Source organism: Theobroma umbraticum, unplaced genomic scaffold, assembly GCF_002168275.2.
Source record: "Theobroma umbraticum cultivar Fairchild unplaced genomic scaffold, ASM216827v3 scaffold_95.0, whole genome shotgun sequence".
NCBI classification, from domain to species: Eukaryota; Viridiplantae; Streptophyta; class Magnoliopsida; order Malvales; family Malvaceae; genus Theobroma; species Theobroma umbraticum.
This window is the reverse complement of record NW_018397257.1, coordinates 9,231,464-9,246,737: the sequence shown is the minus strand read 5'-3', so window position 1 is coordinate 9,246,737 and position 15,274 is coordinate 9,231,464. Positions and strand designations below refer to the sequence as shown.

The 15,274-nt window shown below is 34.6% G+C and overlaps 3 protein-coding genes across 4 annotated transcripts in view; 2 read left to right on the top strand and 1 right to left on the bottom strand.

Moving 5' to 3' along the window:
• Positions 1–1,068: 1,068 nt before the first annotated feature.
• CPT4 (Undecaprenyl pyrophosphate synthetase family protein) lies at positions 1,069–2,979 on the bottom strand. 2 transcript variants are annotated; one of them, XM_021422649.1, is made up of 3 exons: positions 2,469–2,979; positions 2,269–2,336; positions 1,069–1,739 (listed from the first exon to the last, which is right to left on the bottom strand). In XM_021422649.1, exons 1-3 carry the CDS (start codon positions 2,904–2,906, stop codon positions 1,283–1,285), a joined length of 963 nt encoding a protein of 320 aa, XP_021278324.1. In that variant the 5' UTR covers positions 2,907–2,979; the 3' UTR covers positions 1,069–1,282. The 2 variants fall into 2 exon arrangements, with proteins under 2 accessions (XP_021278324.1, XP_021278325.1); XM_021422650.1 differs by having other exon boundaries at positions 1,069–1,730.
• Positions 2,980–5,624: 2,645 nt separating this feature from the next.
• On the top strand, positions 5,625–11,241 carry DDB2 (damaged DNA binding 2). The gene is made up of 11 exons (XM_021422700.2): positions 5,625–5,965; positions 6,062–6,152; positions 6,475–6,602; positions 7,637–7,759; positions 7,862–7,950; positions 8,124–8,244; positions 8,965–9,056; positions 9,187–9,316; positions 9,526–9,774; positions 9,863–10,059; positions 10,644–11,241. Exons 1-11 carry the CDS (start codon positions 5,732–5,734, stop codon positions 10,867–10,869), a joined length of 1,680 nt encoding a protein of 559 aa, XP_021278375.1. The 5' UTR covers positions 5,625–5,731; the 3' UTR covers positions 10,870–11,241.
• Positions 11,242–12,381: 1,140 nt separating this feature from the next.
• Positions 12,382–15,274, top strand: part of ABCG31 (pleiotropic drug resistance 3) — an 11,345-nt gene continuing 8,452 nt past the window's right edge. Inside the window, exons 1-7 of the mRNA XM_021422118.1 lie at positions 12,382–12,989; positions 13,081–13,201; positions 13,295–13,383; positions 13,572–13,659; positions 14,129–14,291; positions 14,758–14,834; positions 14,938–15,082. Of these exons, the coding sequence (XP_021277793.1) occupies positions 12,643–12,989; positions 13,081–13,201; positions 13,295–13,383; positions 13,572–13,659; positions 14,129–14,291; positions 14,758–14,834; positions 14,938–15,082 (1,030 nt within the window). The 5' untranslated portion in view covers positions 12,382–12,642. The remainder of the gene's footprint in view (positions 12,990–13,080; positions 13,202–13,294; positions 13,384–13,571; positions 13,660–14,128; positions 14,292–14,757; positions 14,835–14,937; positions 15,083–15,274) is intronic.

The window sequence follows — 15,274 nt, the reverse complement described above, 5'->3', positions numbered from 1 at the left end:
TACTTAAGTACATGGGGTTTATGCATTTCAAAAACAAAAAAAAAAGGTAAATGGGCTTTATGGGTTCAATTAGCTTTATATTAACAATAGGGTTCAATTCAATTCCTTTTTTCTTTCTACAGCACATATCCATTGACAAATTACGATGAGATTTACATGAACTATCAATTTTTATTCCAATCCATAGACATAAAATATTTTTTTAACATATAATCTTGAGAGAAACATGGGGGATTGGTGCAGCTCCATGGTTAAGCATAAGGTCAATAAGGTCAACAGGGTCACATTCTTAGCTAAATGTTGGCATTAGTCCTTTTAATTATTGGTTTGGTTTCTTCTGATACAAGAAGGGAATCCCAATGAAAAGTCAACCCAATTGGATGATTTGAGAAAATATCTGGTGATGATAATGAGACTGGACTTCCTTGGCTTATTGGGTGTGTCAAGGTAGGTGCTCCTACTTTTTATTAGTAATACATTGAAGAAAGAGACTCTTCATCAATAATAAAAAGAAAAGAAAAAGAATGTAACATATAGTTATTTAAAGGACTGGTTAAATTCTCAACATACTATTCTTTCTAAATATTATAAATAAATGATTTAAAAAGACAAAAGGTGTGAATTTCTAGACTCATTATCCAATTTTCATGAGAACTAAGAAAATGGGTCCTCCAGGTTTCTATTCTTACTGCTTGTGTCTTGTTAGGAGAGTATTGAGAATGGAAGAAATCTAAGATATTATGAGTGAATACTTAGGAATCAAAGGGCTAAGCTAAAATTAACCTTGCACCAATCAGTTAACTACCCGAAAGTAAGAATTCCTGGTCTTTTTTTCCCTCGTTTTATCGGCAAACGGTTGGCTGCAAATGAAGATAAGCTCAACTTGGAGATGAACTTGCGGCTGGGAAATTTTGGCATTTTGTCTTTTACCAAAAATTAATTGGACCCTGCATGATTGAACAAGACTAATCAGCCAAGCATCTAAGACGTCAGTGTCAAGAAAAGGATTGCAACATCCCAATCTGCTCAACTATTGCAGGAGATCCTGATCACAGAAACTCGAACCATTTTAAAGATGTATATAAAATTTGAGAAGCCATGACATATCAGGTTATACATAAAATTTCTTGATGTTGATTTTTTTTTTCTGAAGAGAGCTTTACATATTGGTATAACTATTCCTGTATATGTATAATAAAATTGAATTTGGTACTTGGGGTCTCCGCCTTTTAGAGGCTATACTTTTGTTATCAGCTGTTGTTGTTTATGAACTGCCTCATGCTTATGAATGTCTTCCACCATAGCGTCTCTGTCTCTGCTGGTATGAAGTTAAAGCCTCTACGAACTCATCCTTTCCAAAATCAGGCCAGAGTTGTTGGACGAAGACGAGCTCTGTGTAGGCCAACTGCCAGAGTAAAAAGTTACTGACTCTAAGTTCACCGCTGGTTCTAATTAACAAATCCGGGTAGGGAAACTCTGTGCAGTTTGTTTCCAATTCTTGCTCAATTAGGCTTTCGTTGATGTCTTCCAGTTGAATATTGCCATGTTTTGCTTTCTCAGCAATGCTTCTGCATGCTTGTACAACATCGTATTTCCCACTGTAGCTGACTGCCACGATGAGTTGGAGTCTGGAGTTGTCTTTCGTGGTCTCCTCTACGTCATGGATCAGCTCCTGCAATGATGCGGGAAGCTTTGAGGAATCCCCGATCACAGATATTCGAATGCCTCCCCTGTTGAAACTGAAATCATGATCAGATAATCAAGTATAATCTCAAGCAAACACCCCATGTATCTGACGCAAATCAGGAAATAAATAGAACATATATGAATGAACATAGATGAACACAATGAGGCAACTATATCATACAGAATTGCTTTGCTCAAAAGAAACTTTGCAAGGAAATAAATAACCCTCTGACAGTTACGAAGAAATGCAACACCAAACAAAAAATAAAAAAGGTAGTTCAAACCTGAGATATAATCCAAAAATTGTTTCAAGACGCTGTTGAATTGTACTTGCATTTCACTTAAGGATTTCCCACCAAATTAGTTCCCCTACCATTAATTAATTAACGATTCATATAATGGCTGACTTGCGGTAATTTGAATATAGATTAATTCAGCCTTAGATATTCACTTTTCCACCAAAATACATCCAAAGTAATGAAATGATTTAGAAATTATATTTTAAATAAACAATAAAATTGTTTCCCTAAATGCCAAAATCAGGACAGAGGTGTCAAAGGAGCAGGGATGGATGGACTATACCTAGAGGTAGTATCCAGCTCTGACTTCAACGTTCTTTCAAATAAACTCAGCAAAAAGTCAACCTCCACCTGCACTAGGCTTACCCCAAATTAAACACTCTCAAAGCTTCCTCATCTTAATCAACACATAAGAAATCTATATTACACAAAAGTGTATAACCTTAAGAAGTAAGTGAGAAATAATAAATTTTAATATCTCACCTTAGGCCGAATCCAGTTCTCATAAGAGAAGGCGAAGACAGTGAGAACCTGAATTCCCCACCGACAACATAGCTCGACGAGCTCCCTCAGCGACCTCACACCGGCTTCATGCCCAGCCGAAGTCGGCAATCCCCGCTGGCGAGCCCACCGCCCATTTCCATCCATGATCACCGCCACGTGCTTCGGCATCAACTCTTTATTAAGCCCTTCCGGCAGCTCCTCCTCCTCCTCCGAGAACTCTCCCGCCACAGAAATCTCCTCATTCGCTACGTCCGTGGTAGCTGCTTGCAGCTTATAACCATAACGCTTTGGAACAGAAACCCGAGAAGGAAAAATCTCTGTTTGGTTACTGGCGGTTTGAACTAAACCAGACTTCGGTTTAGGCTTGGGAGGAGATAGAGTGTTGACGGTTGGAATAGCGAGGCGCAAGGATAGCATTATTCTTGTTAAGAATAGCGTTTAAACTGTGTAAGCTGTTAGTCTTTCTGCTTCTTCCCCTTACCTGCGTTTTTTGCCGCCACTGCGTGTTTCGAACAAAGAACCAACTCTTGAGAGCGTATATATACACGACAAGCCGTTGAGACGCCAAGAAGCTAGAGATGACATTAAACGACATCGTTTCTTAGTCACTGAGTAGATACCTTGAGTTTAAAATGTGGCTTTAAATTTATTGCATGTTGATATTTATATATATATTTTTAGAATTATTTTGGTTTTCTTTATTTACGTACTGTGATTGAATTCTCAATTTGTCATCTGCCACTTATATTTAATTTGGTCCTTTTATTGGATGTGGAAATGGAAGGAGACTTTTACTTGGCCATCGTACAAATATCAGAAATTGTTTTTTGCTTTAGTCAAGTGGGCAATAATGAGTATTTGATGTAATGTTATTGTTTTAGTTTTTCTTACTACATTTGATGATGAGGAGTTAGTGAAAGTGAAAGTTATCTCCAGGTTGAGATTTGTTGCTTCAATTTGAACAATTTGAGGCTATAAAAAAATGTACTCAATTATATTTTTATTTAAAAAAAAGAATTTAGAAATGGAATCAAATATTCAAATATAAAAAATAAAACAAATATATTAATTATTGAATTAAATATTTAAAATATAATTTTTTTTATATCTATTGAACCTTTTGAAAGTCTCGAGAGCTCTAGAAACATCATTGTCGCTATTCATTTTTGTTTGAACAAGTTTGCCCAACATTTTACTATTATGTACTCAGGTCCTGATGAGAAGTTTTTGCTTCCTTAAGTATGTTTCCTATATTCATATTTTTAAAAAGATTAAATAATGAAGTTATCTTATTCAATTTTAAAAATCTATTACTTTAATATTTCTTATGTTTTAATTATTTTTCATGTTTTTCCCTTTACTTTTTTTAATTAAAAAAAGTAAATAATAATTATATGGAAAATAAAAAATTTAATATACAATAAATAAAAACCAATATTATTTTTCTTAATCTTGGCAAAAAGTCATTGAAGGCAAATAATAGAGAATGGAAGGAATAAGTTGTATAAATTTCTAGCAAAGTTTGACCCAGAATTTCAATGTCTAACACATGCTTTGCACTTATAAATGCAGTATAAATTCGACAAATAACTACATGTAATTTCAACATTTTTCATGTAGTGTCTTATAATTTTTTTTCTCAATTAACATTTTGTGAATAAATTCTATTCTTATAAAAATTATATCATTAATTTTATCTTGTAAAATTATAATTTTTTTTTAAGTATGAACAAATGAATTTTTTTTGAAAAGAGAATATTTTGATAATTTTATTTGATGAAATTAATAAAAAAATTTTGATGAAAATACAACCATAGTTATAAAATACTGATTAGAAAAAAAAATTATGCAAATGAGGTTTAGATGAAATTTAAGGAATATGTAAAATTGAATTAAAGTGAACTTTTCATGTGAGTAGTTTGTTCTGCTCCTTGTGCAACGTAGAAGCTGAGTTGATTATTCATGTCATTTGTGATTGCCCTCTTGTTAAAACTGTTTGAATTCTTTCATTTTTGTTAATTTTTGTGGCTCTATTAATATGGTTTTTTAATATTCTATTGATACGATGCTTCTTGAGGATCCTTTTAGGGTAAAGCATCAATCTTATTAAACGATGTTATGAGACTTTTCATTCTCACATATTATTTTGATGTACCGGTTTTACTTTTATTTTTTTTAATAAAAAATAAAATAAAATACATACTATTCCACATATGTTTACTAAGCCGATAGGATGGAACCCAATACAAATATTTTATGAGTCAACAAAAAAATTATATTAACTAGCATAATATGTTTTACGTTTGAGAAAAATGTAAAACATTTTTTATCTACCTTTCATTTTTGTGATGGATTTAAAAATAATAATAATAAAATGTTATTATTTTTTTCTCAAGAAAACAGCATTAATTACTTCATAAGGATCATATTATTATAATTATTTTTATTAAGATACCACAATCTAAATATAATACAAACTAATTAAAGTCAATTAAGAAAAGTTATATAAAATAAAAAATAAAATTTTCATGCATGAAATTTCTTTTAAAAAATTTTAATTTAAGATATATTGACTCAACAAACTTACTAGTACAATAATATTATAAGAAATAAATAAATAAATAAAGTTAAATATTATTTATATAATAATAATTATATATTACATAATTAATGAATGTTAATATTTTTGTGATGTTATGGTAGAAAATTAATGTTGATAAGTCATGATGTAAACTATTTTTACCAAATGTCAAAAATTTTTTTGACATTTTGTAAAAATAATAAAAAACAATACAATTTTTAATAAAACATTTTACACAAAAAAGTTTTCTTCGCACTAGTTATTCTAAGGTTATTTAACGGAACCTAAAGCTTCTATTATTTCGTGGACAGCCCAAACAGTTCAAAACTTCGCCGTTTTATTAAAGATCCACGTGGCAAACTCCAAACGGAGGACATTGAGCCACGTCATCACAAGCCTTGCACCCGAACGTAATCTCGAAACTAACCCCAACTTCCTAAAACCCTTCCTCGGCAGCATCATGTCCTAAGGACAAACTTGTAAATCCGACAACAAGTGTGCTCCCGATACGATTGCAGCAAAGTTGGTTTGTGTCATCGTCTTTTTCCCTCTTTGGCCCAAACAGTTCGATTTAGCCTTTTTAGTTTCAGTTTCCTTGTATCGTATCTCTGTCGTGTTTATTTTGTTTTTTTGTTTTTTTTTTAAACTTAGTTTTCCAGAAATGGCCCCGCAAACGAGACGAACAGCGTTTCCTAAGGTACTTATTGCGAGAGATTCGGACTATGAACAAAGCTCTTCAGGGGAAGAAGAAGAAGAAGAAGAAGAAGAAGAAGAAGAAGAAGAAGGCCCACCATCAGAAGAAGATAATGAAAATGAAGAGAAAATGGAAGATTTTAAGGATGCCAAAAGGAAAGGAAAAACACCCATTACTATCAGTCTCAAGAAAGTCTGCAAAGTAAGTAAATTGGGTTTGTTTTGGTTTTGATCGGGCGTTTCTTTTTTTGAAGAATAGAAAACTTTTTTCTTTTTGTAAAGTATAGTTGTGGTTTAGGTGTGTAAGAGGGCGGGTCACGAGGCGGGGTTTAAGGGGGCTACTTATATTGATTGTCCAATGAAGCCTTGCTTTCTTTGCAAAATGCCTGGTAAGTTGTCAGTCACTTCTTTTTTCAAATATTTGCTCTTGAATATCTCTCTCCTGTACTCCTTTTCTTTCTTTTTCCTTTTTTTAGTAATTTCTTTCTTTTATTTCCTTCCTACTGTACTGAAATGGGTACTTTACAAATTGCTAGAGTTGACCGATCCCCTGTTTGTTTTGGTACCTGTACTTAAAAGTTAATTGACTTGTTTTGTGACACTGTGAAATGAACCATGATTATAAATTTTTTTAGAAGATTCTATTGCATTTTTGTTGTTTATTGAATATGGTTGATCACGTTTGTTGTTCATGTGTTTTATATCTTGAAGGTCATACCACAATGACATGTCCACATAGGGTAGCTACACAGCATGGGGTCATCCCAGCACCCCATAAAAATACCCAGAACCCAGTGGAATTTATATTTGAGCGCCAACTTAGACCTGGAATTGCTTCGGTAAGCTCTGGATTTTCCTTTTTTGCAGTGACAGTTGGATTTCTTTCACCTTTGAGTGCAATCATTTTCTTATTATCGTTTTCTACTGGGATACTTTGATGCAAGTTAAATTTCCTGTTCTCTTTACCAGAATTGCGTCTAGGGTTGTTTAGGTGAATTTTTCAAGTTGCTTCCACATGCAATTCATTTGTCTGTCAGCTGAGTAATATTTTTGGTGATCCTTTTAAGATGCAACTTAGCGGCAAGAGTTGAGATTGTAAATCTTGTGCATGTTCAAGTTATCTTCTTTGTCAGTATATTGTATGCCATTTGAAATGTCATTTAATTTGTTACTTACGCTGCCACATTGTTTGCAAACTGAAATAGTTAGGCAAACCATCCAGGTAGTTCAGTTGTTGTCACATGTCTATCAAGCACTTCCATCTGTTACCACTATGAAGCAAAATTGGGCTTTATGGTATGCATTTATGTCAGTTTTTGAAATCACCTTTTTGGACATATGGAATGTGAATTTACTATTCATTGATTATTTTTGACTTTTTAGAGGCTGACTGTAAGTCTAACATCAAATTTTCTAGTTTTAAAATTTTTTAGTGGAAATTGAATTGGGAAATTCTGATGTCGTGGATGTGGCTTGCAACTTATATCAAGGCTCAACATTTTTGCAAACTTAAGGTTCTACTGTCTGCCTTCTCAAGATTTTTTTACAGTGAGATTTTTATTTGTCAATCTTTTTTTGAGACAACATGTGTAGTGTCAATGTGATAATATTATAGATTTGAATATTATAGATTTGAAAATTCCTGATTTAGTTGGTTACACCCTATGGTGCCAGCTTTCTTTGCAATTGGGCTTATATTTAATTAGTTTATGCTTAAGGGTAGACTATGTTTACAATTTGATGTTAGTTGATCTTGTTCGATAGATCCTTTATGAACCCTTGAAATTATCTGTTCTATGGTGATCTCGTGGGGATATTCTGTGATTCTATTCTTAAAATGAATTTATTTTACTTTCTTTTATTTCAACTATAGATAAAGCCAGCATATGTGATCCCAGATCAAGTGAATTGTGCAGCTATCAGATACCACAGTAGAAGAGTAACAAGTTTGGAGTTCCATCCCACATACAATCACATCCTTTTGTCAGGAGACAAGGTTATCCTCGTTTAGATAATGAGTTGGTACTTGGTTAAAGATTATGTTAACCAAGTTTCTGATAATGATGTGTATCTCTCTTTTTTGTAATTCCTTTTAAAGAAAGGACAACTTGGTGTCTGGGATTTTGCTAAAGTGCATGAAAAGACAGTTTATGGAAACATACACTCGTGTATACTCAATAACATGAGGTGAGTGATCCTTGTTTGAAGCTGTATCTTACTTTGTCTGCATAAAATTACACAAGGGCATATGTATTTGTGGCTTTGTGCAAGAAAAGAAATGTACAGGGATATACTTCTATTTTGTAGACTCTTTAGTGCATGTTTAGTATTTCAGAATCAGAAGTCTCAAATCCTTGCAGGTTCAGTCCTGCAAATGATGGTACAATATATTGTGCATCCTCAGATGGAACCGTTAGTTGCACTGACTTGGAGACTGGAATCTCAACATCTTTAATGAATCTTAATCCTGATGGTTGGCAGGTAACAATAATTTTGCAGTTTTCTTCTTCAGCATTTGCGTATCATTTGTGATAACCTCATCTTTCCCTATATCTTATGCTTTTTATTTCTTATTCTTTCCTTGATAATGCTGCTAATACAAGAGAGTTTCCTTGACCAAAGATCTTATACTTTATGCATCACTTCCTGAATACGAATGATTCATAATTGTTGATGCTTTTGATAATATTATAAAGTTATAATAACTAACATTGCAGAAGTGTGTTTTTTGCATGTTCATCCTCTGGTCAAAGACATGTTAATTCACTTATTTGAATCCATATGGATGATATATTACCCTTATTAATCTTCAAGTTCAAGTAGGAATGTCTTTTATTAGTTTTTAAGCTGGGAGGCTAGGATGCTTGATATATTTGATTTCTGTAATTGGTAAAAAAATAATTTTCATAAGTTGAAAAACTTGGTGATTGCATTTCTTAGTTGGAAGACTGATGCAGCAGTGTTATTTAAGTACATTTAGCTGGACAGAGCTGTCAATAAAGAAAATAGAAATATGTAAGAAAAGTAGAGATAGGAAAGTGCACATCGGACCCTTCCTGCCCCCTTCATGCTGGCCACTCTGGTGGGTGGGACAAAAGGGGTCAAACTAAAAATGGAAGAAAAGCTAGTTTTTACCTGCATTATTTGTATTTTGTTTCTCAATATATCATCAAGCATGACTAATATGTCTTACATCTTTAGGGGCCAGCCAGTTGGAGGATGCTTTATGGCATGGATATCAACTCAGACAAAGGTGCTGTGCTTGTAGCTGATAACTTTGGTTTCCTCTACCTGTGAGTAATTTTCTTTCCCATGCATTCAATTTAAACTCAAGCCCCACAAGTATTAAATTATGAGTTTTCATTGTTTGAGAAATTTAAGCATTAAAGTCAATTCATTGGGAAATTTCTTTATTGTATCCAGGGTGGACACTCGCACCAACAGCCGAACTGGGAAGGCAATTATGATCCACAAGAAAGGAAGCAAAGTCGTCGGTCTACACTGTAATCCTGTTCAACCGGATCTTTTGTTGAGCTGTGGAAATGATCACTTTGTAAGGCTTCTAATTACATCACTTGATATTTTGTTCTAGATATTAAGCTGTTGCAGCCTTTGGTATTCCAAAGCATATGTGGGGATTTTGTGTTTTTCTTGCTACTATCATCAGTAACAAAAACTTTAAAGACTGTCTGGATACATACTCAAGTTTTGAATGTAAGTTTGCATAACTCTTCTAACAATCAAATATTCTTATCACCTCAGGCTCGTTTGTGGGATATGCGTCGATTAGAAGCTGGATCTGCTCTATATAACCTAGAGCATAGGCGTGTTGTTAACTCTGCCTATTTCTCTCCGTTGTCTGGCAGCAAAATTCTTACGACATCTCAGGATAATCGCCTTCGTATATGGGATTCCATCTTTGGTAATTTGGACTCACCAAGTCGAGAAATTGTACATAGTCATGATTTCAATCGACATTTGACACCTTTCCGAGCTGAATGGGATCCCAAGGTCAGAAAATTTGATATGAAGATACTTCATTATTGGTTTATCATGTATTCTTTCACCTTTAAAGATTCCATTGTTGCTTTTTATGCAGGATCCATCTGAGTCTCTAGCAGTTATTGGTCACTACATAAGTGAAAATTTTAATGGAACTGCCCTACATCCCATTGATTTCATAGATATCAACACAGGGCATTTAGTAGCTGAGGTTATGGATCCAAACATTACTACTATTAGTCCTGTGAACAAACTACATCCACGAGATGATGTTTTGGCAACTGGTAGTTCAAGGTTGGAATTTGTTCTCTGCTTTAGTCTGCATTCTGTGATGCTGATTGTCAGGCCTCTATAACTTGTCATGAAGCCCTTTTGGCAATGAAGTTTTTGGTTGATAGTATGTTTTCTTGTCGACTGCCTCATTATTATTTTTTAGCTGCTAGGGAAGAAACATGTGAGGGCATCCAATATTTAAGCACATATGATTTTTCCAATAGTGTTAGGACGGTCTGTCCACCCTTTCATGTGTAGTGGGTCTAGATGGTATTTGTTTCAGATGATGGAAGAACTACACGAGCAAAGCAAGATTTACTTTTGAGCTTTGTTTGACTATTAATATTTTACATCTAATTAATTCAAGTTAGAGGTCTAGAAATGTTGGTTTTCTGTTGATCTGATTTTGCAAAGCTTAGACTAAATGACTATGATTAGGTTATAGCTATTGTTCAATTTGGATTTAATAAATGGAGACGATTAGTAAGAATCTATGAGAGCAGATATTTCAGTGTCAAGTTACTTCGTTTTTCATGTTGTTGTTAAGTTTATCATTGTTTATGTTGTCATTAATCTTCATGATCTGATATAATCTGTTTCCTTAGGTCTCTGTTCATTTGGAGACCAAAGGAGAAGTTAGATGTTGCAGAACAGTTGGATGCGAGGAAAATTATTGTCTTTGGAGGAGATGGCAAGAAGCGACGCAAGAAGTATAGGGATGAAGATGATGATGATTCTGATGATGACAAATTCACCTTCAAAGGCAAGAATGTTAAGGTCAAAAAGTCTGAGAAGCAAACAACCCGTTATAGTCGAAAGGCGAAACGCTGAGTAAGGAACATGATCGCTGTGGATCAATCTTTTGTCTGTGAATGGTCTAGCTTTTTGTTTTGGGTTTGAAAACTCCCATCTGCTAATACTGTACAGGTCACTAACATGCCTAGCTTCCTTTTCCCTTCAGCAAAAGCTCTCTTCTCATCACTGATAAAGTAGCTGAGTTAGTATTATCTTTGTGTCTTTTTTGTTTTCTGAACATTGATTTTTGCATGTCACCAAAACCATACTGCTCTGGGTTCCGATCGTAAATCCTTTAAAAGCCAGAGAATTTGGTCCTTGGCCTTCAACAGCAAGCTAGCTCTGTGAAGGGAGCTGTTGTCCTGTTCGAATTTGGTGTTGCTTTATCAAGTAATTAGCGAGAGACTAGCATAATCTGCACTAATAGCATAATAAAACAAGAAGAACCTATACGTGTGATCCACGGCTTCATCCCCTGGTCACCATAGTTTGCCATTTCAATGAGCTTTGTCATCCCCTCAAGCATTCAACAAACATGAGCCCTTGTTACCTGCTTGAAATCTAATTGTTTTCCGTGGAAGTAAACCCTTAAATCTACATGTGACAAATCATCACATCAGCCTAACACTAAGGCTGTCGTGTCATTTAGCAGAAATCATCAGATTTCACACTACGTAAGCATAAAGAATCACCTTAGCTTGGTGCTGGCTCACAGCTGGTCACATTCCCCTGGAAAATTTCCCAGACCAAAAAATGAAAAATATGCAATAGCTGAGCGGTACACTACGATGCGTAAACAAGTTATCAGCTTTAGCCAAGGTCATCCAATACGTGATGCATGGTGACATTGACACGTAATTCTTCTCCTTTAGGCAGTGGAAAAGATAACTTTCTCCTTTTCTTCTATCCTCGAATGCAAAAACAAACTAAATTTGCAACTTTGATGATTAGTTGATTACATAAGGCCACCATATCTAGGTGTATACCACAAACCAATAATTATGTATACACTTTTTCATTTAAAGAATATTTCACTATATAAATTTCGACTTGTTTCTATTATTTTTCAATTTATTATTTTTCAAGTTATTAAAGTTATTGTAAAAAATGTTCCTTTTTCATGCTATGTGTAATAATTTATTGTAAATATTAATTTTTTGAATAGTTCAATCTTAAAACACTAGTTAAATAAATAAACCAACAAAACATACATTGAAACCTTAGTCTTAAATTTATAATCATTAACTAAACTTGGTAATTAAGAAGAATTTTAGTTAATAATTTCTTTATATATATCATAAACCACTTCATACAACCATCCTAAAATAGATTATATATGATGATGGGGAATATTTGCAATTGATGAAATATTTCAAATATCTAAGTGTTAAATTTTCTTTAAAACTCAAAAGTATTTATTGTGCTAAAAATATGGAAAAGACGGAAAAAAATATCAAAAAAATAGTTAAAACACGTGTCAGTGTCAGTTGCAGCGCTTATTTATTTGATCGTAGGAATCGGGTAACGAAAAAAAAAAAGAAAGAAAAACAGACTCTCGCATTTAGGATCAAACTTACAAGCTTCTAGACTTTCTAGTTTTGGACGTCTAAAATATCGGTTTTACCCCTGTTCTTTCCAACTGTAAAGGAAGGGTAATTCAGGTTTTCTACTTAGATCTTCAAAGTTCCCGGCACGGCTTCGTACCAGCTATTCAGCGTTCCATTACAACTCAAACGCTGGTTTTCTGTATAAATACCTTCACCCCTCCTTTGAAAGCTTTTACGAAGAAAAAACAGAGAGACGGAGGCTATGGCGGCCTCCAATGGAAGCGAATATTTTGAGTTCGATATGGAGGCGGTTGGGGAGTCTTTTCATAGACCGTCAAATGCGGAGGCCGTTCAGCAAGATGAGGAAGAGCTTATGTGGGAAGCAATATCGCGGTTGCCGTCTGTAAAGCGAGGACATTTCGCGATTCTGAGAGGGACTCCATCGGATCATGAACGTGGTGGAGGAGTAGGAGAAAACGGAGGGACGGAGACGATTGATGTGACCAAGCTTGATCGAACTAGAAGAGAACTCCTTGTGAAGAAAGCGTTGGCTACGGACGACCAAGATAATTATTGGCTTCTCTCTGCTATGAAAGAACGCCTTGATAGGTTTCACGTTTTTCATGTGATTTCTTTTGAGTTTTGATCTTTGATTATGGTTGAGATTTATTTATTTAAAAAAAAAAAAAACTTTTGACAGAGTTGGGATAGAGGTGGCGAAGATTGAAGTAAGGTTCCAGAACCTCAATGTCGAGGCGGATGCTCAAATTGGCTCAAGAGCTTTACCTACTTTAATCAACGTTACTCGTGACTTCTTTGAGGTTTAGTATCTTACGTATCTTTCTTTTCCCTTCTCTTAATTTTCTGTTGGTTCTATACATAGTAACACCATACCTGTGTTGATTTCAATACAGAGAATCGCAACAAGTTTGAGGATATTACGTCCTAAACGATTCCGGTTAAACATCTTGAGAAACGTCAGTGGTGTTGTTAAACCTGGAAGGTATTACTATCATCCTTGTTAATTCTTTCTTTCTTGTCCATGCACGCAATATATCTTCAATTAGCAACCAAAAAGCATTTGGAAAATCAGAGTTTGTAGCTACTTGCACGGGTTTGTCAACCATTTTAATGATAATACTACCAAAGTTGCAACTAATATTTTTTCTATAAATATTTTGCTTCTTTTAGGATGACCTTGCTGTTGGGACCCCCAGGATCGGGCAAATCCACCTTGCTTTTAGCTCTTGCTGGGAAGCTTGACGACAAGACTTTGAAGGTTAGTCATTGTTGCATATCTGCTCTTGAGCACAACACATGAAACTCATTGCATGCTTGTTAATTGCTGTCATTGTCAAGAATCACTCCGTATCACTTTCCAACTTGCTTTTTGTCCATAGGAGTTGTAATTCGTGAACACTGAACAACCCCTGCTGAAAGACCAAATTTTTACGGTGAAAATTCAACGGTCAATGGTCAACGAAACTGCTTTGTTATGAATAAATTTGGGCTTATAAGCGGGGAAACTCCTATAAAAAGACAGATTTGTACCTTTTAGTCCTAGGTAGTATATCGGGTCCGTTGGAGTATCAGGGATGTTAGCCCAAGCTTTCTTATCCCTACTGAAGGATCAACATTTAAAGCAACGATGAAACTATACTGTAAAAACGTGTCATTGCAGCACAGTCTAAGTTTAGAAAAGGCAGCTGTAATTGTTAATATAAAAAACTTCTTTTTATGTTTTGCAGACAAGTGGTGAAATCACATACAATGGCACACAACTTGATAAGTTTCATGTTAGAAGGACTTCTGCGTACATTAGCCAAACAGATGATCACATTCCAGAGCTCACTGTACGAGAAACTTTTGATTTTGCTGCTAGATGTCAAGGTGCAAGTGAAGGATTGGCAGGTTTGTTAACTTCCACCATCTGGAAATGTTAGTTATACTTGTAGTTCACTTTAACGTTAGATTTTCAACTTTGTGTTACTTACTATTATTGTCCTGTTAAATTCATCATCACAGCAAAAAGAAGGAAAAATATAATGATGTTTCTGATGTTACATTGTGCCTCAATGTTATTAGTCTCCTGCTAATTACCGGAGACTTTTAGAAGTGGAGTAAGCTTTTTTTTTTTTTTGTTAAAAAGTGGACTAAGCTCATGACCGAGGCCATGAGCGGGAACAACCCATTTTTCCTGTGATTTGATTTTTCTTTTTCTTTTTGTATATATCCTTGTGTCCCAAGCTTTGGTAGTTAACCTTGTTATAAACTGCACCCCTCGTCTTCTTTTTGTTGTAACCTTGTTAAGCTTTCTAACTTCTGTTTCAGTTGACTACTTTTCTCATGTACTTTTTATATTTATATAAACTTGTAGAGTATATGAAAGATTTAGCCAGTTTAGAAAAAGAAAGGAAGATACGTCCAGTCCCAGAGATTGATGCTTTCATGAAGGTCACCTTTTTAAAAATTTATATGAACTACCTGTGCATTTATTTTTCAGTGTTTACTCTTTTCCTGATTTAAGATTTGTATTTACTTCTTTGATTTTGCACAGGCATCATCTGTTGGCGGTAAAAAGCATAGCATTTCAACAGATTATGTCATGAAAGTGCTTGGTCTTGATGTATGTTCTGACACCGTGGTTGGGAACGATATGCTCAGGGGTGTCTCGGGTGGCCAAAGAAAAAGGGTTACTACAGGTCTCTTTTTATCTGGATACCATTTCCTTACCAGTGAATTTTGTCAGATTCTTTTCACTTACATTGTCCTCCTCTGCAGCTAGGGCATTGGGTTTCAAATCTTAATGTCCTTAGACAGATGAGGATTTTAGTAATTTTCTTATAGTTTTATTATAATTGGAATTCATAGCAATAATTATTGATGGGATCCAT